The sequence below is a fragment of the Talpa europaea genome, assembly GCF_964194135.1.
Source record: "Talpa europaea genome assembly, chromosome: 4".
NCBI classification, from domain to species: domain Eukaryota; kingdom Metazoa; phylum Chordata; class Mammalia; order Eulipotyphla; family Talpidae; genus Talpa; species Talpa europaea.
The window spans coordinates 138777032-138802671 of NC_140070.1; the positions used below are offsets into that span (position 1 = coordinate 138777032).

Below are 25640 nucleotides of genomic sequence, written 5' to 3' on the forward strand. Positions count from 1 at the left end.
TATCATCACCCGCTTTGTTTTTTGGCTATCCCACATCACTAATAAGCACTCCCTCATCTCCACTACCATGAGTGAGTCCCACAAGGGACACAAACATACACCCATGGCCCCAACATAACACCTACAATCGCTTGGGGCACAGAATCAGATGCCAGCTCCCCCACCCATCAGGAAGCAGCCCTTGGCTTTGCCTATGCAGGTAAAGCCACATCAAATCATAGTTAGTGCTTTTTCCCTAATAAGAACCAGCGAGGCCTCCCTGGTGGTGCAAAGGGAAGAAGCTATCCGCAGCCACTGTAGCACGAGTTCAATCTCCGCCCAGGAAGCTACCACAGACCTCTCCTGTCTCACCTGCTGCTCCCCTCAGCAGTGTATTTCAGTGGATCTGCCCATTCTGCTCCCCACTCTGTCTCTGGTGAATCCTCTCACCTCCTGCATCGCTGGCCTGTACCCCAGTTCTTGCATGCATAAATTTTTTAAAAAATGAAAAAAACAAAGACCAGTGAGCTGATCTGTGTATTGGAAATCAAAGACCAAAAACAGTGAGGAAATAATAACTAGTATTCTGAGAGTCTGCTCTGGGTTTCAGATTTTCTGGCCAGTACAGCATGGCTCCTTGCATCAACAAAACCAGCGATTCTACCCTGAGGAAATGCTCCAATCAGCAAGGTCCTCTCCACCAGAGAAGGCAGGACCTCGCCAAACGAGGCCCATTCATTTCCGAATTCACTCCACTTCACCAGCCACCATTAGCACGAGCACACATATAATTTATAAATAATCTCCCCCCAGAATGATCTTGGACAATAGTCATAAACATTACCAGCTCATAAATGTCCTCCTCGGGCTTGGGAATGTAGTCTTGCATTTTGTTTTCTATTAGGAACTTCAGGCGCAGGTAATGAGTAGAAGGATCCAGCTGGTGTGTCTGGGACAAGAAAAGAAAGGACATTTCTGTTCAACAGCAAATAGGAAGCAGCAGCCAACAGGTCATTCTTGAGCTCACTGCATTGTCATGGGCTCCACTGAATAATGGAGATTTGTTACTACTGGTGAGGGTGTGAGGCTTCTATACTTCTTAAAAGATTTATACCCCAAACTCAAACTTGAAAATGATTTTCACTGAACATTCTGATAATATTTGCCCCATGGGTATCTGTATCTTATGATTTAATGCCAACAACTAAGTCACTTCTTCACTGCTGCTCATCTGACTCCTTATTCTCTTTCACAAGGACTTTGCAACAACACCCATCACATCACATCAAAGAGGCCCAAACATACACAGGTGATTAAAGGAAAAGGATCAGCAAGACAAGATAGTATTTAAAGTGATAGAAAAAAGCTGTGTCCAGGCCCGGTTGCTTTTATACCCAAACAGGGACCCTGGGACAGTTGTTAACAGCTCATTTGCAAGCGAGTTGTGTGAAAACTAAGCATTTGGATGTCAGTCTTATTTACATACACCCAAGCGAGACTCCCTCCGGAGGCAGTGTAGACAGGCATGGATCCAAGTTGGGAAACGCACTGAATGACTTCCCCAAAGAAAACAACTCTAAAATAGTTATAGATTCAAATTTCCAGTCCTCCCTGGGCCCAGGGTGAGTCAATTAAATTTTTCATCTGCAAATTAACCTCACAGAAAAAGCAACTGGGGCAATACAGTTTTATAAACAATGACATTCAAGAAGATTCAAAGAAAAGAGTAAGAAAATGCTTCTCAAAAGTTACCTGGCAACCCAGAAAATGTCTTGGTAGAGAGAAAAAGTTTAAATCAAGTCACTTTTAAAAGGCATCCTTCTCTTTCAGAGATTCACCCAAAAGTATTAACAGATAAAGAAATGATATCTGGAATTTGCTCCAGAATAATCCAAAATGGGGGGGGGGGGAAGATGAGGATAAGTGAGTGAATAGCCAAAACATAGTTTGATAATTATAGAATCTTTCTTAAAAAAGATTTACTTATTCATTTATGCAGACAAGAGCTGGGCTGTAGGTCAGAGGTGTGGGGGGTGAGAGGATTTACCAGACACAGAGTGGGGAACAGAACAGGCAGACTGACTAAAATACACTGCTGAGGGGAGCAGGGGCGAGACAGGAGAGGTCTGCTGAGCCATGTGGGTAGCTCCCTGGCTGGGGATCGAACTCGTGCTGCAGAGGCTGTGGATAGCTTCACAGTGCTAACACTTGGCCCCTAATTATACAATCTTAATGATGTATATGCAGGACATTATTCCATTATTCTCTATTCTTTTATGTTTGACATTTCTCAGAAACTTAATATAAAATCCCTTCATACCAATATACCTACTGATGAAAATTATTTCAAAATAAATGAAATTAACTTTTCACTGTTTTAATATTCTTTCTATCTACCTTGCCTTATAAAAATACATTTTAAGGTCAAACTCAGAATATTCCAATAATTATTCTGATAACATCTCAGAAACTCCTGAGCGTGCCAGGGCCTGTGTAAGGCACTGTGAGTCTGGAAATTCATAAAACCTAGGTGCCATCTTCGGAAGTGTGACTGTGGGGAGTGGGGGCAGCAAGTGGAAGGTGGGGCAGTGGTGGTTTCCCTTTTTAAATACATAGACATGCGCGAGAGACCTCCTGCATTATTCCAAAACACTGTTAGACATTTTCTAACAGTGATTCTTGGGAGCCCCCAGGCCTATCCATCTCCAGGGTGTCTGCAGCTCCAACATTCCCCCACCCACCCCGCCTCTATTGGAGACCAAAAGCCCAGTGTGACAGACCCAGGCTGTTGATGATAAAAAGGTGAAGGGGTGAAGCCAGCGGGGGAGCTGACAGGGAGTCTTTCAAGTGTGCTACCCACTGGCTGTGGGAAAGCCGCTGAGACAAACAAACAACATAATATTTAGGATGAAATGGTAAACAAGAAAAGTTTCCCTCACAGAGAGAGGCTGCACACACTTCCCACCTACCCCGGTCCTCCCTGAGATCTTTAATTAGAAGCAAAGACTTTTGGTTCACCATCTGTTTCTGGCTGAGGAGGGAGAGAAAGAAATGAGACTTTGCGGGGGCTGGGTTCACAGGAACAAATCCACTTGGAAACCTCAGCGTTGTCATCAATAAACACTCCACGGACATTCCCAGAGAAGCTGCCACAGAAACGGACTTCTGGAAAGCAGACCCCCAGAGCAGCCTCACCTAGAGGCTTCTGGTTCCTGATACCTCAGCATGTGTCAGAGAGAAGGTTTCTAGTGAGGCAACAAAGTATTTAAGGCCCTGACGGGCACATGGAGACAGACGTCTCACCCCTCACAGGCCACAGTGCCAAGAACATTCCCATACACAAACCGATTACAGACAGCGGCCTGTCAGTGAGGTTCCCCACGTGAAGTGTTTAACACACTAGAGAGGGGAAGAGCGACTCTGTAGCCATGGCAAAATAAAGGGGCTTGCCACCCCCCACTACCACCACCCCACTTTTTGAATTTCTTTACGTTCCTGAGAACTTTGTAATGTACAAGTAAGCACATGCAACAAACATTAAAACTTGTAACCCAGGAGGGCCTCCCCGGCGGCGCAGTGGTTGAGCGCTGGGTTGCGAAGCTGCCCGCGGCCTCTGTGGTGCCGGTTCGATCCCCGGCTGCTCCCCGGCCACCAGAGGAGGGTCCCACATGGCACACAGACCTCTCCTGCCGCCTGCTGCTCCCCTCAGCAGTGTACTTCGGTCCTTTTGCCTGCTCTACACCCCACTCTGGCTCTGGTGAATTCTCTCACCCTCCCGCGCTTCTGACTGTACCCAGTGCATGTATAAACAAAATAAACAAACAAATAAATAAATAAATAAAACATGCCTCTATTTAAAAAAAAAAAAAAAAAAAAAAAAACTTGTAACCCAGGAGCCCTTAGCTTGGCCAGTAAATAGTCACCCTAAAGACGGGACGTGGGATCAAGACACAGAGTATCTCTTCATTTGGGGAAATGTTTCTTAATTATGAGCCCTTGGTCATCAGGGCTGGTCTCACCAAAGAGAGAATCCTAAGAATTCATGCAATGACTTCTCAGTAGTAGTTTTAAACACTTGGCCTGCTTTATAACATGTGAGACATTCGAGAGAAAATTTCCTAACTCCAGGGAAACTCGGGAAAGAATGTAAAGGGTACAAATGTGTTTGCCACCCAAAATTTACTGGTTACTTAGAGAACATGTGATTCATTTTGAGACAATGCAGCTGCAAATTGTACGTAAGATAAATATTACTGTAGCGCGAGTTTTTTAGTCAGCATAGACTTTTTTTTTTAATTCTCATCTTCCTGTGACCACTTCAAAGGGTGGAATAGCAAAATACGATGTAGATATTTTCACTAAATCATTTGAGCCCATTAAAAATAGGTCGTAATACTCTGCCAAGTGACTGCATTTTGCTCTTTATCTTCCTGTCACATTTTTCCATTTCACTCAGACTTCTCAGGGACACAGCAGAGCATGCAGTTATCACTTACACAAGTCCATGCACACACACAGAGTGATGCTGAGGAATTTCCAAAGATGCTCATCCTCCCCTTCAAGGTGACCTCTCATTGTTTCAAATGACAATGGTTGTTATTAGACTGCCTAAAGCCTAAAGCCCACATAGTGAACACAGGGAACAAAACTGAGCCACAGCCAATGTGAATAATATCAGTGAGTCTGAATGAAAGGATTTTTTTCCACAATTATTTTAAGTAAATGCAATGATAAGAAAACAGCACAAACCAACCAACATGGTTACCCGCTGTAATTAGCAAGTCATTCTTGTAACACCCACAACATGAATTGTACATGAAATGTAGATCTCGAAACATTTACTATACCAGGACTTGAATGATGCTCGGATGGCAGATGGCAAACTGATGTGAAATGATGTGGATCAGATAGAATAGGAAAGAGAATGAGCTGAATGCAAGAGACAGAAGAAAGAGATTGATTATTAAATATTAGGGAAAACATCCATCACCAACGTCGAGAATGACAATAAAGGAATAAAAGACAGACATTCTGACAATCACCTTTGTTTTCCAGCCCCGCCCCCAAAAGAGAGAAAAAAAAAATCACTCACCATCAATTAGATCATTAGTAACATGTGGCACTGAGTTCCCCATTATCTCTTTCCCTCTTAAGAATAAAACTGGCTCCACTAATTACAATAAAGTGTTTTCCAAAGAAGCAGCACGCTTTAGAAGACACCTGGCTCTGAGCACACTATGTAATTTATCCTACACGGATGCTTTTCCAGAGACCATCAATTTCTTAAAGTGCACCCGGAACTTTTCCATTTTTAAATTCACGAGATGTGGGCTTGTATCACACCATATTGTTCTTGTCTTTATTCTATATTTTTGGAGAAAGAGCTAAGGATCCAGGAAAAATTGGGTGGGATGACCTTTGCAAAAGGAAAGGGTGTGCCCAGATGATGCCCTCAAAAATCTTTCAAGCGACAGAAATAAACAGTTTGTAGGAAAATAGGACCAGCTCATGATCAAAAAGGTTCTGTAAGATACAGGCACAGTATTAATCCCCAACCCCTTAGTGCCAATCAGAATGAAAGCTTTAACAGTACCTAAAGTGGGGCCGATCACTGGTGTCCCCACTCACTGTTCAATTTTCCAACCATCAATGGCTATTGGAAAATGCCAGCCCACCCTCCCTTTCCTGATTGCATCTGGGGCCTATGTATACAGCAGGCTCCAATGCTAATCCCTGGAAGCACCTGCCAAAGTTTGGTTTATATAAAAGAGGCCAGAGTCCTACTTCTGACACCTTCAGCTGCAGTTCTGAGAATAACTCCCACAGTTCTACGGAATATTAATGGGTCTCTAAAGAATCATGCTGATCTATAAATAAAAGAATGCAGAAATCCTCAATAGACCAATTTTGTGAAGTAATTAAAATGAAAAATGTGAACAGAAATACCATTATCTTCAAAAAGCTAGAAGTCACATCCATGAAGGAGTAAGAGCATGTAATAGTGCATCATTTATTTTTAACAACTTCGTGGGGGCTGATTTTTATCTTTGACCTGAAACAAATGCCCTTTCTCCTTTCTCTCCACATAAGACTATCTGAAAAAGCTCATTTGGGCCAGATTATTCCATGCCCCCCACTCACAAGGTCATATTTTTCCTTTATAGAGGCCCTCGTGATTTTGGGGGAGGGTAAGAAAAATTCCAAAAATTGCTGATTGTAGAATGACAGAAGGGCGGTATTTGCTGAGGTAGTGAAAGTGATCTGGGATTTATAAACCATTGTGTCAACTGAAAAGGTCTTCAAAACCACAACGTATCCCTCCAGCTTCTTCTACAGTGATATGACGGTAGAAGTTCTCCACTTTAGCAGCCGGAGGAAAGCCCATTTCATTATCCTAAGAAAATATTCTGGATTCTTTTAAACCTTTCAGATTGTCCTTTGAGAATACTGGTTCAGGTTCTGGCTGTTCTATGACCAGGTTCCACTCTGGGGTGGGGGTTGGGGGTAGGAACTAAGCCTCCCCCAGCCTCGCAGGCCCATCTGTACAACAGGAGTGTCTGTGCCCCTCAGCTTTGGCGTGACCACTCAATACAACTCCTGAAGTGTGTACTTAGGTAAAAGTAAAAGCTGGTATGAAAAAGAAGTTCCTGGCTTCTGCATTCAAGGTCAGGCATGCATCTAGCTCTTTTTCACAGTGGGAAAAAAATGAAACCAGGTTCACCTTGAAAAAAAGTCAAGATGTTTCTGCAGCTTAGGCTGGAAAAGCAGGGGAAGGGAGCATAATCATCTGTCACCAAAATAAGTAGATCAATAAGGTCTAATGATGGGTTCGAAGGTAAAGAAACATACTGTCGTGGAGGTCAAGTGTATGTATGTCAGTTCTTCTCCACCCTAAGGATGCCCATGGTGTATCAGCCGCTGCCAAACAGCAGGTGACAAACAGCATAATGTGCCATCACTAAATGTGTGTGTACAACAGATGTGAGAACACCCAAAATGTTTACAGGGTGATTTCTGGGTTATGAGCAGGTGGCCTCAATTTCTTGCTTTATTCTTGACCTAAACTTTCAAAGCATTTTGCAATGTGCATGAAATATGCTTATTACAAATCTGTCAAACACTCCAACAGAAAGATGCTACTTAGAAGAATCCCTTGCCTCCCAAAGGTGATGAATTCACGTACACTTGCTGCACTCACCATCACGCAGGAGCCCCAAGGGCTCCGAGGTGAACAGCAGGGCTCAGCAGTGCCTGCTTCACCCCACCTGCTCGCCTAAGTGTCCATGTGTGCCCGGTCCCCTCCTCCATCACCCCTTCTGCTCTTCTCCAGGAACCACCCCAAGAGCCTCCTACCTTGCAGATGAGCTCCAGAGTGTCCCGAGCAGTGTCTCCTGGCCGGACGACCGTCAGGGCTGGCTGATTATTTGGCAGACAGAACCAGGATGGAGTGAAATACTCATGGACCCAAATGTCACAGTCGGGATTGTGCTGGTGGACGCTTGGTAAGACCATTTCTTTTTCCCTCTGTAACAGGAAATCAAGTGAGCAGAGCAGCTACCTCTGGTGTCAAACAATGCCAGAGGCCAACCCTGCACACTGGGATTAAGTGGCCCCATGCAAAGGATCTTGGGGAGAATAGGAGCTGTGGTGGAGGGCAGAAGGGAGCCCTGAGTCAGGGGAAGGTTCATTGAGGACCAGGCTGGGGGAGATTTCTAACCTCAGATACCAGCCGGACCCCACATGGCACGGGCATGGCACAAATGAATGGGTAGGAAAACTTGGAAGAAAGAGAAAGAAATGGGACAGCTATTCAGCTCAGCCTTGCCACTATAATTTCTTCTGCAGATCCACTTCAAATTTAGAGTCACAAATTCCTGTGGCAAGAAAACCTGCCATTTCAAAGGTAATAATGTGGCCCCGAAGAAATTTGCCAAGAGATGATGCTGTCCTAGCAATGCTTGTTTACAAAGGCCATCATTTTTGTGCTCAGATTTGATATTTGAGCCTCATCTGAAAAAGATGTTAAGACAGAAAACACCTCCATTTTCCAGATGAGTCTCAGGAAAAAGTCAAGGATGAATTTTATCACCAACATGGCAAAAACCAGCCTCTGTGTTGGCACCATGCCATTTGCCATGTCAGTCTGCCTGAGGTCAGGGACTGGTACCAAGTGTGAAAGGTTGGCAGAAGACCTTTAGAATGTTGGCTTCTGGCATCTGGGTTATATCTAAACAATTAAATAGCTACTGCAGAAAACACTTGATAGATTCCTGAAAATAATAGGGACGCCGTTCCTCTAAAATAAGCCAAGAAAGAATTATGCAAGAATCTGAGACTGTCAAAATAATATTGATGCTCTATAGGTGCTAATAAGCCTAGATTATTGGTTATAAACAGGCAGTGGATTGGTAACTATGTATATCTGTATATTACCATGGACAAAGCTGGTATCAGGAAAGAACAAGAAGAAACGGTTTCCAAACTAAGGCTAAGAGATGACAATATAACAACTTGCACACAGAAACAATGGATCCCAGAGCAGGGACAATATTTTTGTAAAGGCCTTAAACTAAGTTCAATTGAGGAAAACAATTTCAGTTCTGCCTTCCAATGCTGTTGATTTTGCAGATAAATTGAGCCCCAGGGAAGGAATTGCCACAAAGCAATGAACTTGCTTAAATCCCATTAACGATAATTGGAACCTTCCCACTCTGCCCCCATGTGCAATGTTAAATAAGTGGCCCTTAGCACTGGATCAACCCAAGTTTTACATATAAACTGCTCTTTGAGAACATGGCACTCTAGCCAAGATCTGGGATAAAGAGGAAGTTACAAAAAATGGAAAAAAAGAAAAAAAGTGACACAGTTGCAACGGGAAAGCATTTGCAGTTTCCAGGATCTGTGTGTTCGGATAAGATATCCCAAGTTACAAGGGCAATGTAATGGTTTTGAGAGGAATTGGCCTTACTTCAGGAAAGGTGCACTAACATCAAAAACTATGTTTGGATTGCACCTTAGAACAGCAAGGTAAGGTCCCAACTTCATCAGAGCCTGACCTGGAAGTTCCAGTTGGGGGAACACCAGGGACAGCTGCCTTCCCATCCATGATTGTATGATCCAAGGAGCAGTTTGGGTACAAAAATGAGAAAGGCCAGCCTCCTCGCCCCACTGCCCCGTGGCTTCAGAGGCTCAGCTCCACCAGGAACGTGGGGCTGGGACGAGCTGACCACAATGCTGGGCGCCACAGCAACCAGGCAGGAGCTCTGTCATATTGATTCTGAGTCCCAGAGCCAAGCTCATATCAAGGTCATGTTATCAACATCCAGAACTCCCTGAACAAAGAGGTTGCTGGGATCACTATTAGGGTCTTTAAAACTAGAGATATCCATTTATTTAGAGACTGAAAAAAGTGCCCTAGAAAAATCAATATTCTTTATGGGCTCTCAATCAGAACAGTTTGAAAGACCCTCTTAAATCCAAGTGCAAGGTTGTACCAAGACTGTGAATCTTTAATTGAATGCTTGTTTTAGATGTGAAGTATTTTTTTTTTTTAAGAACATACTTTGAGAAGAGTTCTTTGAAATGAATGGAAGCAAAACAGTACCAGGGGCCAAGAGGTAGGGCAGTTAAGAATTTGCCTCTTGGGGATAGAAGCTGTACATAAAAAGAACTAGCAATGGCATAAAATATTCAGCTACTTAGAATCCAAGTTTCCTCTTAAATTCTAGATGGAAACTTACACCTTCAGTGACAGTATTGAAAATATTATGTCAGCAGGAGAAGGTTCTTCTTGTTAGCAAGTTTTGAACATAAAATGCTTTTCCATCTCTTCCTGACCTGTTACATAACTTTAACAAGCTGATCGTTTCAGTTTCTAATACTGAGTCTACTTAATTTTAGGAGCTCAAGAAACCATTGCATTGTGTAATGTTGATGCATTTAGAAAGAGAACATGTGCTTATTTTTACCTTGCCATCTGGAACAGTGTCATCAAATATTCCCTCTAAAGATTTCTTTACAGCATCAGTTCCCTCACCGAACACCTGCACACACAAAAGTATCATCTTAAAAAGGAATCTGGGCAAAAGAGCAAATGAAGCATGAGACGAAGGAGGCAAAATGGACATGGCTGTTACAAAATAGGACTCAGATACTCCCACACCCAATCCCAAAGCAGTTAAAAGAATCTATGGTGGCAGATCATTAGAAACAGGCCCCTCCACCTAGATCACATCTCATTTCTTTGACAATTAAAAAACGGTGGGTTTTGGATCTGTATCATTCATCTAAATTTAAAGAAAATAATCTTATAAAAGCAATGAACTAAATTTATTTTCAGTGAAGAATTTCTGCTATATAGACTCATTTACCTAATCATACATTTACCAATAACTAGTTTTGATTTTACAATCTGTGGAGAATGACTTGAGAAAATACAAGTATCAGTTCTTACTACAGAAAAGCTTTCTATTTAAAAATAGAAATTTGTCAAATCCTTAATATTTAATAAATCCTGCCAAAGTATAGAGATGACTAGAATTGTAATTGGGTACTGATGTCAGCAGGTAGTCAAAACCTAAACATGCAGACATGGGAAAGTGTATATATTGCCCTACACCAAAAGCATGTACAGGATAATATTCCCAATTTAGAAAAAGCCTTACTCCCAGCACAAATGAAAAATACAGAAACATTCAGTTTTTTGTCCATTTCAAAGCCCTGAATCAACTAGTAAATTTCTATTGGTCTACATATGGCTAAGCAAGATTTACTTTAAACTATTTTTAATTGGGGTAACATTAGTTTACAACACTATATAGGTTTCAGATACACAGTTTCTCACCTCAGTAACTATATAGTTCACACCACGCCTACTGCCACATGTCCAGAACCATCCACCACTAACCAGTTGGCTCCCTTCATGCCTTGCCTCCCGTCCCTAGTAACCAGCATTCTGTATCAGAGTTTAAGGCGTATTAAATTCTTACTTTAAGAGGGAATGGCCACTACTGTTTATAAGACATGACAATGTCCTCTGATTGAAAAAAATAAAATATTTTCTTCTGGATTCATTTAAACTCAGTCATCTATTTTAGCCACAATGAGCTGTCACATAACCTGGGCCAATAAAATAGACCCACATGAACTAAGCTTTCTGATAGAAAAGAAGTTTAAACCAAGTTGCCAACTGCAAAGTCCTGACACATATTTATAGCATGGTCTGAGTCATCTGCCAAGGCAGAGGATATGTACAAAAGAACACCCCACCTCCCAGAAAGAGGGGAGAGAAGCTGGGTTAAACCTCCTTTCACAGGTTTAATCCAGAGCATCAAGTCTCTTGTGAGATTTTTTTCTGATGAGACACTAATTTTCCTCCAAATGGTTTCTGCTTCAGATTTACACAGAAGCAAAGCCACAGCCGCACAGGGATGTTCTGCTCTCCCCTAAGACTAAGAACAAACTGCAGGCAGCTAAGTTGCAGGTTGTCTTATCATCTGCTCATCTGCTCCCCTGCAAGTCCAGGTTTAAACGGCGAGCATGCTGGTCAGGTGAGGACTCAGCACATCAGCTTTCAGGATTCATTTACCTTTTAAATTTCAGTTCTTAAGCACTGGGGGCTGGAGCTGTCAGAACAAATAATGAGGGACCTATCAAGTCAGCAATTGACTTCTCACTTTGCATCAAGACACAGAAAGCAGAGGTCAAATGGGCATCTTAGGCATGACCCCCCCCCCAAATGCTCACTTTCCAGCCAGGTAGCCCCTGCATTAGAACTCCCGTTCTCCTGAGAGACCAACACTTGTGTTCCTTCAGTTCCCAAAAAAGAGAGACACCAGCAGCCCTAGAGCCACGCATTTATCAAAGTCAAATAAAAATGATGGCAGTGACAGCAAAGATTTCCCCAGAAGTAGCCCCACAAATAAAGGAGTAAAATCAACAAGGTCACAGCAGTTAGCAGGGACCTGACACGGCACACTTAGGGGTGCCATTCATGTCCTGAGGTCCCTTCAAGCCCTACTAGCTGGGGAGAAGGGAGCCATGAATGAGTGAGCACTCTCAGAATCCGGTAGAAGAGGAGCTGTCCTTTTAATGCCAACGCCCAAAGAATCAAGGGCAAAGAAACAACCAGATTTCCCTGGAGGCTGCCTTTGATCCAGCGCCAGAGGCAGCTTAAAAGACTCTCTGTTTAGGTGCTCACTTGGCTTCACCATCAAGTTCTGCTTTTTTTCTGAAGACTCTGGGATGAACTGTGCACTTTCAGGAAGTCTGAATTAACCAAGGTTTGGAAGGGTTGCAGGTGGAGACTGGAGCTTGGTGATAGACTAACAGCAGGGTTCAATGTTAGGGAAGCACTTTGCCTATTAAAAGCATCTAACACCACTCACTTCTTTGTGTCAATGATTTGATCTTAAATCAAACACATCAGTAGAGGAAGGTGCACACGACCACGCACACCATTGTGAGGTGGCCGGGGAAGCAATCAGCACGTGCCTTGTCATCCCCCCTAGAACCGACCTGATTGATGCTTGGGCGTCCCTGCTTCTTTTTGGAGGTAGTGTCCAGACCCCAAAGAGAAGAAAACCTGCTTCTTCGTTTGCTTGCAGATCTGGACATAGCCTGAGTACGCCTTCTCACTCCAGTTTCACCAGTGCGCGCTGCCACCTGAGGACAGCAAGGAGGAGCATCAATGAGATGAGTCTGGGGACCACCCTCTTGTCCCCCAAGGTCCCCACTCAAGTCTTCAAAACCCCTCCTCCACCATCCATCCGGCCAGTCCATGCTGACACTACCACCCCGGCAACTAACCCACCACTCAAACAAATTGGGACTTTGAAGCCCTTGGTGTAATCAGCTATGGGAAGGTGGGATGGTCAGCAAACTCCATCAAGGTCTGAAATCACCAGCTCAAATACATAACAGAGTCACAGGATGGCAAGAGTTTGTTCCCAAGAATCAGGTGCCCTACTGGTCACAGGATTAAACTCTTGCATCAAGTTGCAGTAATCAAAGAAAAATGGAGCTCGAGTGACACCCAAGCAGTGAAAATGGCACATTTTGCTTCCTGTGATTCTGTGTGAATCTGAACTTACCAACATCTTCTATTAATTTCTTTAATAACGCCCCCCCCCAATCACTTTTGTTATCAGGCAAGTAGCGACTACTGCCCAGTATTATCTGTACTCCTAGAAATTCAAAGAACTGCTGATGCAACTGAGCACATCTGGCCACCAAGGCGGGTCCTTTCACTGGTGTCAGGAGGTGGCCAGTGACTGCGTTCTGGTGGCCAGGAAGTACGCGGAAGGGGTGCCTGCCATTTCGGGGAATTGTCCCCAGAAGAGGGGTTTCCCCAAAACCCCTCACTTTCCTCTTTCCTGACGGGAGGCAAGCGTACAGGTCAGCTAGCCTAGGACAGTGGGACTGAAGCCCTTCCAAGGCAAAGCAAGGGGGAGGGGCCTGAGTCAAGGAAAACAGAGACACCCCCTTATGAGACTTATATGTCCTGTGTTGAGGTAAAAATGGAATAAAAGTTATATTTTGGTTTTTTCTGTTTTAAAAAAGAAGCTAATCTCTGTTGAGATATTTTCAAGGTGCCACCAATGCTGACAAATATTTCAGAAGGAAGACCCCAGGACAATCTGTCCGGGGGGCAGCTGAGTCCCTATAGGGATCCACAGAGCGCGTCTCAAGAATACTCAGGCCTGAGCCTCATCCTCCAGCTGTGAGCCAAGTCGCAGAACTAGAGGCACCCTCTAGCAAAGTCTCCACAGGCCACCCACAGGCTCACCTTCAAAAAAAAAGGGAGTGCCCGAGGGACAGAGAGTTAGACCTGAAGTGGAAGCTCCCCACCTGCTCTGCACTGTGGGAGAAGGTCTGCTGGGCACAGATTCCCACACAGGCTACTCCCAAGGTGCCAGCTGCCAAGTGGCAGCCGTCTAAGGGCCCAAAATACTGGGGAACGCGAGGGACCTACTCCGAGGGACCTACTCGAGTCGGCAGTGGTTTTTGGTAATGACAAGGCAAAACACCACAGACACCCCTGGAGTGCACAGGCCCAGACCCCCAGGGTTCACTAAAGACAGGAACCAAAACAGCATCTCTGCAGGAGGGGTAGGGAGGAGATTTGGATTCCAAATGAAAATAGGAAGAGGAGGGAGCTGAGAGGTCTGATGCTTTCTCAGTTTTTGCACAGGAGAAAACCCAGAGGGGGCACCCGTGACAACAGCAGCCACACTGGGGAGGAAGAGCTTTAATTAATCTACGATCAGACTGGAGGTGTGGCAGGGAACAGAGTTGGACAACAAAAGGCACCTGTTTACATTCAACATGCAAACATTTTCTCTACTGTCATCCCTTTCTAAGTTAAAGGTAAAGAAAGGTGGTAAAAGGCATGGACTGTCCTGCACTCACATCCACATAAGCTTGTGTGGCTGGGTCAGGATCACTTAAACCATCATCAAAAAAGGAGGCTAGCCACCATGGAGTAAGTGGTGTTCAAGTTAAGAATCCTAGAGAAAAATAATATCCACTGGGTCATACATGTGTATGTCTACTTATATAAATAGGGAAATCTCTCCATCAATACAAAGACACATATAGGCAGCCAGATAAATGGCATGATTTGCTTATATATGTGAAAGTAATTATCGTGTTTACTCTCTTGATAACAACCATCAGTGCCTGCACTTACTGTGCTTATTTAACTGCTAACTTATGTATCATCTGTCTCTCCTAGAAGATTATAAGCTCCAATAGGACAGGAACCTGGGGTGCTCACTGCAATAGTCCTACTCAGGGGGACACAGCCAGGCACTCACATGTATTGGTTGATCTGACTGAATAAACAAACAGACAAACATCCAAAAGCAAAAGCAGAGACACTCCCTCACCTAGTGACCACAAAGAAAGTCGCTGTTTAGTACACAATTTCAGGACAGAAATTGTGCTGAAACTGAGTGGAATAGACTCTCAGTTATCAGCTGACCAGTTAGCCTAATCTGTTTAACAAACAGGCAATGATTTATGATTCTTACAGTAATTATTTGAAACTGTCATGGGCCGTGTAAACTGCAAAAGTAACTGCTACGCACCCAAGGACAATCATGACTTCAAATGAGCATAGGGGTTTAGAAAAATAGGAAAAGCTAGCCAAAGCTCAATGGGACAAAATCTCAAGAGTTTCTCAATGGTCTCTGCCCAGACAATGGCTCCCTTTGTGGCTGAAACCTGATGACTCTATCATTCTGCTCATCTGTGCAAACAAGAACAATGATAACCTTCTTTCAAAGAGTGCATTGGGGACCCTTCAGTTAATTACTGCAAATCACTGAGCTTTATGGGAAGCCCTCCTGGTGAATGGTACTTAAATTGTAGCTCCAATCTCCTCCCCTAGCCCTGTTAACCCTCCCACCTCCGCCTCCCATGTGCCCCCTCCGACTTAAAAGGAGAAAAAAAGGTCTGCACAAAGGCTAAATTGAAGAATCCCTCACCCCAAGGGGGAAAAAATTCTCTGGGGTCAAATGACAAGGAGAGGAGGGAAAAAGTAAGTATCCAATAAATCAGGCTAACATTGCCTGCTTGGATCTTCCAGAGAAGCGGGAGCGCATGGACACCCAACGGGCTTGCCTAACTTGTTCTGTCTGAAATCAAAGCTCTAGTGGAAAGAAGCCCTCGCTCCTTTCCAGATGCCCAGATTTGCATGGCCGCTGCACCCGCCAAAAAAGAACAAAGAAACAGTGAGTTGCACATATGGAATTAAATTCCCTTCCTTAAAATTACTGACCAAAAAAACCTAAGAGTCAACCAACCCTCCCACCCCTGCCTTCAGCTGGACTGATTTTAATAGCTGCCCATCAAAAGCGAAGTCCACACACATCACAGATATTGAGGCAGAGGAAATTAGAAGGTCTGGAGAGAAATTACGGGTATAAAATAAAACAAGGGTAATATGGTGGCTTTTACTTCCCCTTCCCAGAGAGGTTAGCTCCGATGGCTTTGAAGAAAATAATTAAAGCATGGAAGTTTTAGGTAGAAAGCAAAATCATTTTCTCCAAATTTGATCCAGCCCGGTAAAAGAAAAGAGTCATTTGGATACCCAGGCTTTAGTATTCATATTAATGCCACATCACTGGCATCAAGAGAGCCCTTCATTAAAAGGCTCCTTTAATTTATGACATTCTTGCTTAGGGGAAGAAAAAAAAAGAAAAAAAAAACAAGAATTTTTAACCCCAATTTTATTTTTTGCAGAATAGCAAATTGAGATTTAGCTAAGTGACAAATTGGGTTCCAGGTCTCAGAGAAACAGTCAGAGACACAAGTGAAAACAGTTTGCAAGATGTATTCAACAAGGCACCCTGACCCAGCACTGCCTGAAAAAAAAAAAAGGACTTAATAGCTGTAAGGAGAGGCGGCAGCCAGGGAGACCAAGAGCGGGACTATAATTAGCAGAACAAATAAGAATGCCAGTTTTAATAACTCCAGAAATTGGTTTAAGACTTCTTTAAAAATGTAAATCTACCCCTAATTATCTGAATGATGACGCTAATCTATTTATAAAGAATACAAACGCCTCTGACTGAATTACAGCTCTGAATTCTATGCAAGGGTACAGCTGACATGGCAAGACAAGAGCAGCACAGGGAAGGTTTTCCAAAGCAGTTTCTGGAACCCGAGACTAAACATTTAATTCCACAGCAAATGTGCGAAGGTGCGATACATTTCAAGAGGGGACTGGCTTGGTTAGTCTAAACTCATGTTACTCGCCCAACAATTTTTGAGAAGAAAGGAGCCGAAAGTACATAAAGCTGTTCGCAATTTAGTGAGTACATGAAATGACAGATTGCAAACACAGAACACAAGTATATAACCTGCCACCTTGGAGGTCAGATGGAAATGTTCCTCCCCAAGCAAATCCGTACGTTGAGCTAGTAAATCAGGAAAGCTCTCTGCCTTCCTCCAAGGCATCAGGTGTTTCTGGGCCTAAAGAGCTGATGGAATTGGAACATTTAAAATGAAGTGAAAAGGGAGATCTCCAAAGAGAGGTGTGTGCCTGTTTCGTGACAGAGACAGAGAGTATGCATTTATGCATGAGAGAGGCCCCCACTGACCACTTTCATTAAGTTAATAGAAAAAAAACATGTATTTGGATTAAAGACAGGTCATGAACTGTGACAGGGCAGGATGAGGGGCACCCCAAGACTCCCAAACCCGCCTGCGCTAAATAGGTTCTGCCATCCACTGCATCAAGATAAAACATACTCTAGTGCGTAAGCCCTTTAATGGAAAGAAACTTTAATACAATTAGTGTGCTATAAAAAGAAGGGGAAGAATAGATGAAATAGTTTCCAAATCAAGCACCCAGAGTTACCCATCCCCTCATGGGTAACTGCCCAGCCAAACAGGGCTGGCCCAAAGTAGGCCACTGAGGCCCAAAAGCCTGCCACAAGTCTGTGGCACCTCCTGGTGGGGACCCAGAGGAAAGAGGCATTAGGGGCCCAGCACTTCTGGGACAGAGGAGGAAAAAAAAAATCAAGATAAAAGCTGCCATTGTTAATCTCCCCACAGTCTCTCACCCACGTTTGTTTCAATCAGTCCAAGGCCAAGAAAGCAGGTGCAGCTTCTTCACATGTCTCTGCTCCATGTGCCTCCTCCAGGTCTCCTTCTGGCTCTTCATCTTTCCTCCTTCCTTCTCCAGTCTTGTGCTCCCTGCTCACCTCCACCCTTCCTTGGGTGGTGCAGGGAATCTAGACCCTCCTCTTTCCCTGGGGACCACCCTGTTACAGAACTAAAGATGACATGCCCTGTCACAAACACTGCATGCCAGCATCTCTTAAGAGTCAGTCTACCTTTCACGTTTTCTTTGCATGATCACCTCGGCCCCAGCAAGACAGGCTGAAGTGATACATTTCCAAAAAGATTCAAATGAAGATTTGCATCCACCGCAGAGGGCAGACACTGTCAGACTCACCCACAGCAATCCACTAGGAAAACACTGCTTGACTCTTGTCAAGTCCTGCTCAGGACTTGACTCAGTCAAGTCCTGCCAAAGTGGATATTTCTCAAAACTACATCAGCTTCTACTCACCAGGGCATGAAAAGACGACACAGAGAAGATTCCAAGGCGGCCCATTGCCACTTTCGTCGGTCGGCTTGCAAAAGCGAGCAGCCTTTTGGGATTCGGCAGCTCCCCACCTTGGAGACTAGCTAAATAACAGCGGTAACGAAATAGGTCCATTTGGAACTGTTCCAGGTTTTGCTCCCAAACAAAGATCTACAGTGGTGAAAACAAAGAAAGAAAAAAAAGTGAGAACAAGAGAAAACCAATACTGGCAAATTTATCCTACTACACAAATATTATAATTCTGTACATTGTGAAGTTATTCATTCTAATCCTAAGGGCTGAGCTTCAGGAACCCTAAGTTTCCTCAGTAATAGCAGATGCTATTGTTTTCATAGTTTCTCCATTCTTCTGCAAAGACCGATGGCCATAAATTCCACACGATGAAGAGAAAGTACATTCATTGCTCTGTGTGTCCCTCGCCCCAGATACCATGTTAGTGGCCATGACTGTCCAGAGCTCCGAGTTCTGGGTCACAAACCCATGCAGAAAAAGTAAAACAGGGGGTTCCCAGCACTGGAGAACTGTATGATGTACGACGAGGTGCTTTTCATGGGAAGACAGAGCAGAAAAGTGAGGTGAATTACAGCTCAGAGGTAGACAGACCAAGAGCTTATGGGAGCGGAGGGAGAGGGAGAGGGGGCTGCACTGGATGTTGGAGACCCAGACACCGGGACATAGGCAGATCCATGACACTGCTTCATTTTTCAAAGAGGCAAAATAGCACCCGCCTCCTAAGGTTGGTGTGAGGTTCACATAAGGTAGCACAAGAAAACGATTTGGTTCAGGGACTGACAGATAACGACGGCTCGGGTACGCCGGGGGTGACACAGTGATTAATGGTTGAGTCCTTTGACTTCAACTTAAAATAGAGTGTGAGTGTGCATGTGAGCTCGGACTCCTCTTACAACAACCAGAAATGGAAACAGCCCAAATGTCCATCAACTGATGAACAGAGAAACATGGTGTGTTCACACACACAGTGAGGTCATATTTGGCCACAAAAAGGAATGAACCACTGGCAGGTGCTACAGGGGGCTCAGTCTCCAAAGCAAAGGTCAGTCACCAAAGGTCACACAGTGTGCAATTCCACGTGGATGAAATATCCAACACAGGCAAATCTAAGGATGAGCATGCCGGGGCCCAGGGGTGCTTCCTTCTGGGGTGGAGGACAATGTTTGGGAAGCAGCTAGAGGTGCTGGTTGCAGTTGTGCATGTACTAAATGCCAATGAATTGCACACGTCAACATGTTTAATTTTAGGTTATGTGAATGTTGCTGCAATTGAAAATAAAATAGTGTCAAATGACAGAGGAGAAGAATAGGAGAGAAATAGGAAATATCCTGTGCTGACCAGGTCATCCACAGTTCAATCACTTAAATAGCATTTGTTTACATAATTTGTATGTGTGTGTGTGTGTGTGTGTGTGCACTTGTGCATCTGTATTTCTCCTTGGAATCTATCCAGCAGTGTAATGGCTGAACTCTGTATCAGTGGAAGTTGAATTTTTTTGTAAGTATATATTTTCTTTTTTATACAAGTATATATTTTCTATACCTATATATTTTCTATATTTCATTTTTCTATATTTTCTGTTTCTGTTTTCTATATTTTATTTTTCTATAAGTAGATATTTTATGTAAGAATATATTTGCTGGGTTTTTTTTAATCGCGGTAATGCTTCTTATTGGTATTTTGTTCACATGATTATGTTCTAGACATCAGGACAAAGTTTCAAGGCTTTCTTAGATGAGTATCTCCGGCTTTATATCAACCAAGTGTTGCGAGCTCACGACAGCTTCCCGTGATAGCGTGGAAGATGCTTACTCCCACACACACAGCAGTGACAGGGACCCTTTTCGAAATACTCCCTTGTCTCAATTTAGAATTCTAAACGTCTGGAGGGGTCAGTGAATCATCCCCAGCTCCATGGAGCTCCAAGTCATCTAAAAAGTGGAGACTAAGTGCAGCCCATGCTGTTACAGACACCATCGGGGGAGCCGGCAGGCCCCTCCACCAATGTCCGCCTCCTGTTCATGCAATGTTGTTCCTTCCGCTCATAACAATCAATAGTGAACAATGGGTGAGAAAACTGACAGTCACAATAAAGAATTTAGCAGCCTGGATGACAAGCTGACAAGGAGCAAAGCGATGCTGTTCTGGATTCTCAGGCAAGAACAGTGTAAAGACATCACGATTCCAGCCCCACCTGAACCCGGCAGACCGTTCACCTGATCTAGTATCGTTTTCTTCTTCTTTGAGTCGGTGACTGAAGACAGCTGCATTTCTCCCATCTTCTTCATCTTCTCGTCCATGTCAATCTTCTGTTCCAGCTTTTTGATTTCTGACTTGAGGAGCCGGAGTGTGTCTTCTTTGTGGTGGTGTCTGGCGACAGCCGCTGCACAGGCAGAATGAATGGCGGTGATCCAGTTTTCAAGCTCCGTCTGGCTGGTGGTCTGTAAGGGGGAAGGTAGAGGCCAAGAAGAAAGAGACAGCCCTTAGGTCATCAGCCAGAGATACCTGCCCACAGTCAAGAGACAGTCAAGAAAGCATTTGCAGGTGCTCTAGGGAGGGCTGCCCTTCCTGACCAACTTTGGACAATCAATGAAAATGAGCTAGCCTTGGGGCAGACACCCGCCCCCATAATAGCCTTAGGATAGACACCACCACCACACCACCACCCCCACAGTCCCAAGGGCTGTCTGAAAGGGGGCCCCCTATCTGCGTTCTCTCTGTTTTTATTGAACTCACTCGTTACAATGGACTGAATGTGTCCCTTCAAAATTCAAATATTGCAACCCTAACCATGGGAGTGATGGTATCAGGAGGGGGGACCTCTGGGAGGTGATGAGGTCATGAGGGTGGGCACCACATGAAGGGGATTAGCGCCCTAATATAAATGAGGCCCCACAGGGCATCAGGAGGTATGCCACAACAGAACCCGGCCATGCTGGCACCTTCCTGATCTTGGAAGAATGTGAGAAATGTCTGTCATCCCTAAGCTACTCTGTCTATGGCAGTTTGTGATAGCAGCACGAATTAAGACATCAGTGTATGCCATATTCCTACATTGACAGCTTGGAATCTAGTTAAGTTTAAGAGGGTTGCTGGGGAGCAAAGGCCGATGTCCAGAGAGGATGGTCAGTCCCGAAGTAAGGGTGAGCCTGAGGGACATGGTGAGTCAAGAAGACACAACACATCAGTCCTTAGTGAACACCTGTGATCCAAATTCAAGGTCAATGCCCAAGTTAGGCAGCGACCACACAAGCTTGGGGACACAGCTCTGGGCAGCCAGAAGTAGTACTGTCTTAAGGGGAAACACAAGAAAGTTACTAACAATAGCAGCTCCCTGGCCATGGCTGGGAGACTTAAGGACGACATTGGAGGACATCCGCCACTGGGCGGATATCCTCAGTGGGTTTGCTGTGACTCGGGGTGCTCCAAAGGCCAAAGTCAGAGACCAGTCTGGGAAGGACAGGTCATGTGTTGTGACATTAAGTGAGGCAGTACTAGACTTCCAGATATTCCCTTTAGTTCAGAGAAGTTGAACAGATGCTCAGAACTTCATCTATCTGAAGAAAGGGTCTATTCAGTCATGGAAATCCTAAAGGAGCTGCCAACATCTTTTTTTTCAAGCACAGAACACTGATTTGTTTTTCTCTGATGGATCTTCTTGGTTTTCTAACTCATTGGAGTGATGGTTTGCAAACATAGTTCTATTAATGGGGCCCCCACCCACACACTACGCTGGCAAGTAAAATTTAAGTCAGATCCTCATGGCAGGTGTCTTTAGTATTTCTGAATCTCACCAGGGGTATATCCCACAAAAGAAACAGCACCAAATATGATAAATGGTGTCTGCCAACAGTGCCACCGCACACTGGGACTCCCAACCAATCCGGCAGTATTTTTATTTATAATATAGTATTTACTAGTGTCTACAGAAGATATGGATGGCTAGACATCCGTACAAAGAAACAGCAGAAGTCCACCTGAGAAAGCAAATGGAAGACAGGAAGGAGAAAAAGAGACAACAACACTAGAAGTCAGACAGGTAAATGAACACTTGGGGATACTCAGAGGGGCGTGTCCATGACTGCATGAGATGCATCCTTGACTCAACTTTGTTTCAAATTTTTAATATTTTTCTCCCCTTGGAAAGTCATTATTTGACCTTTTATCTTTAGGTATCACTTTAATGTGACTCAAGAAAAGCAGAGCTGATAATCCTCCCAAATACCAGAACTATCTGCCTAGAACAACATACAGTGTCTGACCTTGCAGTCTCTTGATATCTCAACGTCAGTGGATATTTTGCTATGTGGGGTTATTTTTCTGCTTTGGTTATTTATTAGAAAAGCAATCAGCTCAGATGGAAGAACAATCCAGTAAGGATTCGGTTCTCAAAGAACGGCTGGCTAGTATCCAAGAAGAAAATACCAAGTGTTGACAAAGATATGGAACAACCAGAATTCTTACATGGTGCCAGCTGCTCGCTGGAGAGTGAGTAAGCTGGCAGAACTGCTTTGGAAAGCTGTTTGGCACCACCCACTAAAAATGACTATGTAAGTCTTGTAAACCACCCTCCCGCCAAATGCACTACTGAGTATATACCTACCAGAAATGCATTTGTATGTTAACCAGAATGTGGATACCCAAAATGTTCACAGCAACATAATTTGTAATGGGTAAAACTGGAAACAATCCAAACATTTGTCAACAGAATGGATGTGTGATATAATCACATAATGAAATACTACACAGCAATGAGAATAAAAGGCCAATCACTACACACTGCATTAGGAATAAATCTCACACATGGCATTGAGGAAAGATGCCACACAAACACACATATGGACCATAAGATTCCATTGATATAAACTAATATATACTGTTAGGAATCAGACGGACTTTGATATAAATGGGGAGAGTGGTAGCAACTGGAAGGAAACATGGGGTGGGGGTGTTCTGGGATGCTGGCCACATTCCACGTGCTAGTTACGTGAATGTATGACCCGGGGGTGCCCAGCTGGTGAAGCATCATCAAAATATATACTTTTCTGTGTCTATGTTTTACTTTTATAGAAAGTTTTTAAATAGTTCATGATATATTACTGCACAATTTAATTTTTCTGTGACTTCTCTAAAAATATTGCATTTCAGATTCTAGTTTTCATTAAGAATTGGCCCTATAAGAAGTCCCAAGTACATGCCCCTTCAGCATCTCACTTCTGTCCTCCTAAGTGCCTGGGCATCTGATAAACAGCTGGCTGCCTCTGCCAAAATGAGGCTGGATGTACAGCTCGGTGTAAATAGGACTTAAGGGGAGAGGATGCTTTCACCTATTTTGAAAGGATACTGTGTGGTATGTCAGACTCAATGCAGGCAACAGGGACATGTGCCTCAAAGCAGAAAGGCTAAAACACCTGGCACATCCATTGCCCTGGGACACCCCTCACTCATCCCCCGTCTGCCAGAGCCCTCCTCTCTCACCTACCCCACAACTCATGGAGCAAGGGAAGGAAATACTGATATACTATCTCAGGAACAAATTGTATGAAAAGGTTAAAATCTTTCAAACTCTGCTAAAGCCAAGTTACAAACTTATCATGTAAAACAACAAAATAATTTCATTTTAAAAGTCCTCAAGTAACTGTTTTATAGAAAGAGAAAATAAAGCTGGGAAACACTGGGAATGACACTCACAGTCACTCATTATAAACTCCAATCTGTTCCATTGTTATACACTGTAATGTTTATTTATTCTGTTACATGACACCCTATCCCTCCACTGGGTGTCCACTGCTCTAGAAGCCTCTAGTGTGGTCACCCATTAATCTGAGCTCTCCCTAAGAATGTAGGTGGATGGAACTTTCCTGCTTCCTCTGAAGTTGGGCATGGCCATGTCACTTACCAAAAGCCTGATTCACCCTACTCTGTCCCTCTGCTCACAGTCATGGATGTGTGTAAACAAGACAGGGTATCTGCCACCCAAGTCCATGAGACTCCAGGACAAGTACAGGTCGATGATCAATGTCCAGCAGACACCATGGAGCAATTAAAAAGTATGGTAAGCATAAAGATTTAGGAGCTACTCCTTATTGCAGCGTAATTTCACACACCCTGACTGATCTGCTAGCGAAGTAAAAACTCCATTGTAAAACATCCAAGGCTTTTAAAAGAAAATAATCTATATGATGCATTTTGAACCTCCAAAAAGAGCCACAATCTGAGAGTTTCTGTACAACAGCAACCTTTTCTCTCTTCTCTCCATCTGTGAGGATCTCAGCCATGCTCTATTCTCATTCTGGGGAGGTTATGTCTGCCTCCCAGGTAAGACACAGAAATGAAGGAAGCTCTACCAGTCAATGGTAGTGAACATCCTTCAAAAGGTGTATGTTTAATGTTGTCAAAGCAGCCGCTTTTGAAATTTATTCAAAAGCGACAAAATGGTAGCTACCTGGGGCTGGGAAAGTGAGGAATGGGCAATTTGTGTAGACGGGTCAGAGTTTGAGGTCTGCAGAATGAGAAGGTTCTGCAGACAGATGTTGGTTGGTGATGGTGCACAACAATGAGGATGGACTTAGTGCCTCTTAAAGATAGTTAAGAGGACATGTTATGTCAAATTCACTACAATTAATTTTTTAAATGAAGTAAAAAGGAAGGAAAAACTCCACCAAGTCCCATAACCTAAAGAAACATAGGCAGAAAAGCAGGATCACAGCTTTATGAAAAATTTATCCAGCAGTTCATTGAAAAATGAAGTGTACCTTCCAGCTTCTAAATGTCTTTAAAACCTGTCAGTGGCTGAAGGCAGTGCCATGGGAGAGAATTTTGGCTCCTGCTGTCCTGTCTAAATAAAACAGCAGTCTCTGCCATTCTCTATCATTAAGCCAAATCAATTTCTAAGAAGCACAATTCATTAAATGAGCTTTTCATCAGAGTTTGTCCTTTTTCAGGGGCTTACAGGGAGGGTTCCACGAAAGGGTGGGCAGAGTCAGGCTGAGTGCTGTCAACAGCATGTCAAATAGTAAAACTCTTGTAACAGTTCAGGTATTTACATATTTAACACAGAGCTGATGGACCAGACCACTAACACCATACAGTATTCGCCCACACCGGCTCTTTAGCATTTAAATTCTTTCCTTTAGAATTTTATTCAGGCAAAGTTGGTTTACGGCACTGTACATGATTTAAAGGCATAGGCTCACACCACTACAGGTGTATGCACCACACCGCATCCCCACGTCCCCCAGCCAAAGTACCCACAGTCTTCCACCAACCCTCCATTGACCCTCTGCTCCTTGCTCCCTTCTGACATGCTGGAAAGGCTTTACCAAGGTGCCCACCTAGCCTTGCCTTCTTGAACCAGGCAAGTTTAATCAGAGACATCAGGTCGACCAGAAGGACCTTCCTCAGAAACAGTGTACCAGTGGTACCCCCAGCTTGTCAGCACGCCACTGAACAAACAGCAGCACACAGGTCGAGATGTGAATTCTATGACTCTTCCTTTGCTTCTGGGGAGGTTATCAATGCTGTATTAAGT

The 25640-nt window shown here is 43.9% G+C and overlaps 1 protein-coding gene across 3 annotated transcripts in view; it reads right to left on the reverse strand.

Annotated features, from left to right (window-relative positions):
* Positions 1-25640, reverse strand: part of TIAM1 (TIAM Rac1 associated GEF 1) — a gene marked incomplete at both ends in the record, with an annotated part of 128357 nt that overhangs the window by 63851 nt on the left and 38866 nt on the right. For 2 of the 3 annotated variants that reach the window (XM_084232520.1, XM_084232519.1), the window contains 6 exons: positions 824-928; positions 7333-7503; positions 9948-10022; positions 12496-12642; positions 18062-18247; positions 20326-20550. In XM_084232520.1, coding sequence (XP_084088646.1) covers positions 824-928; positions 7333-7503; positions 9948-10022; positions 12496-12642; positions 18062-18247; positions 20326-20550 — 909 coding nt within the window. The remainder of the gene's footprint in view (positions 1-823; positions 929-7332; positions 7504-9947; positions 10023-12495; positions 12643-18061; positions 18248-20325; positions 20551-25640) is intronic. The other variant, XM_084232521.1, reaches the window with a different exon arrangement.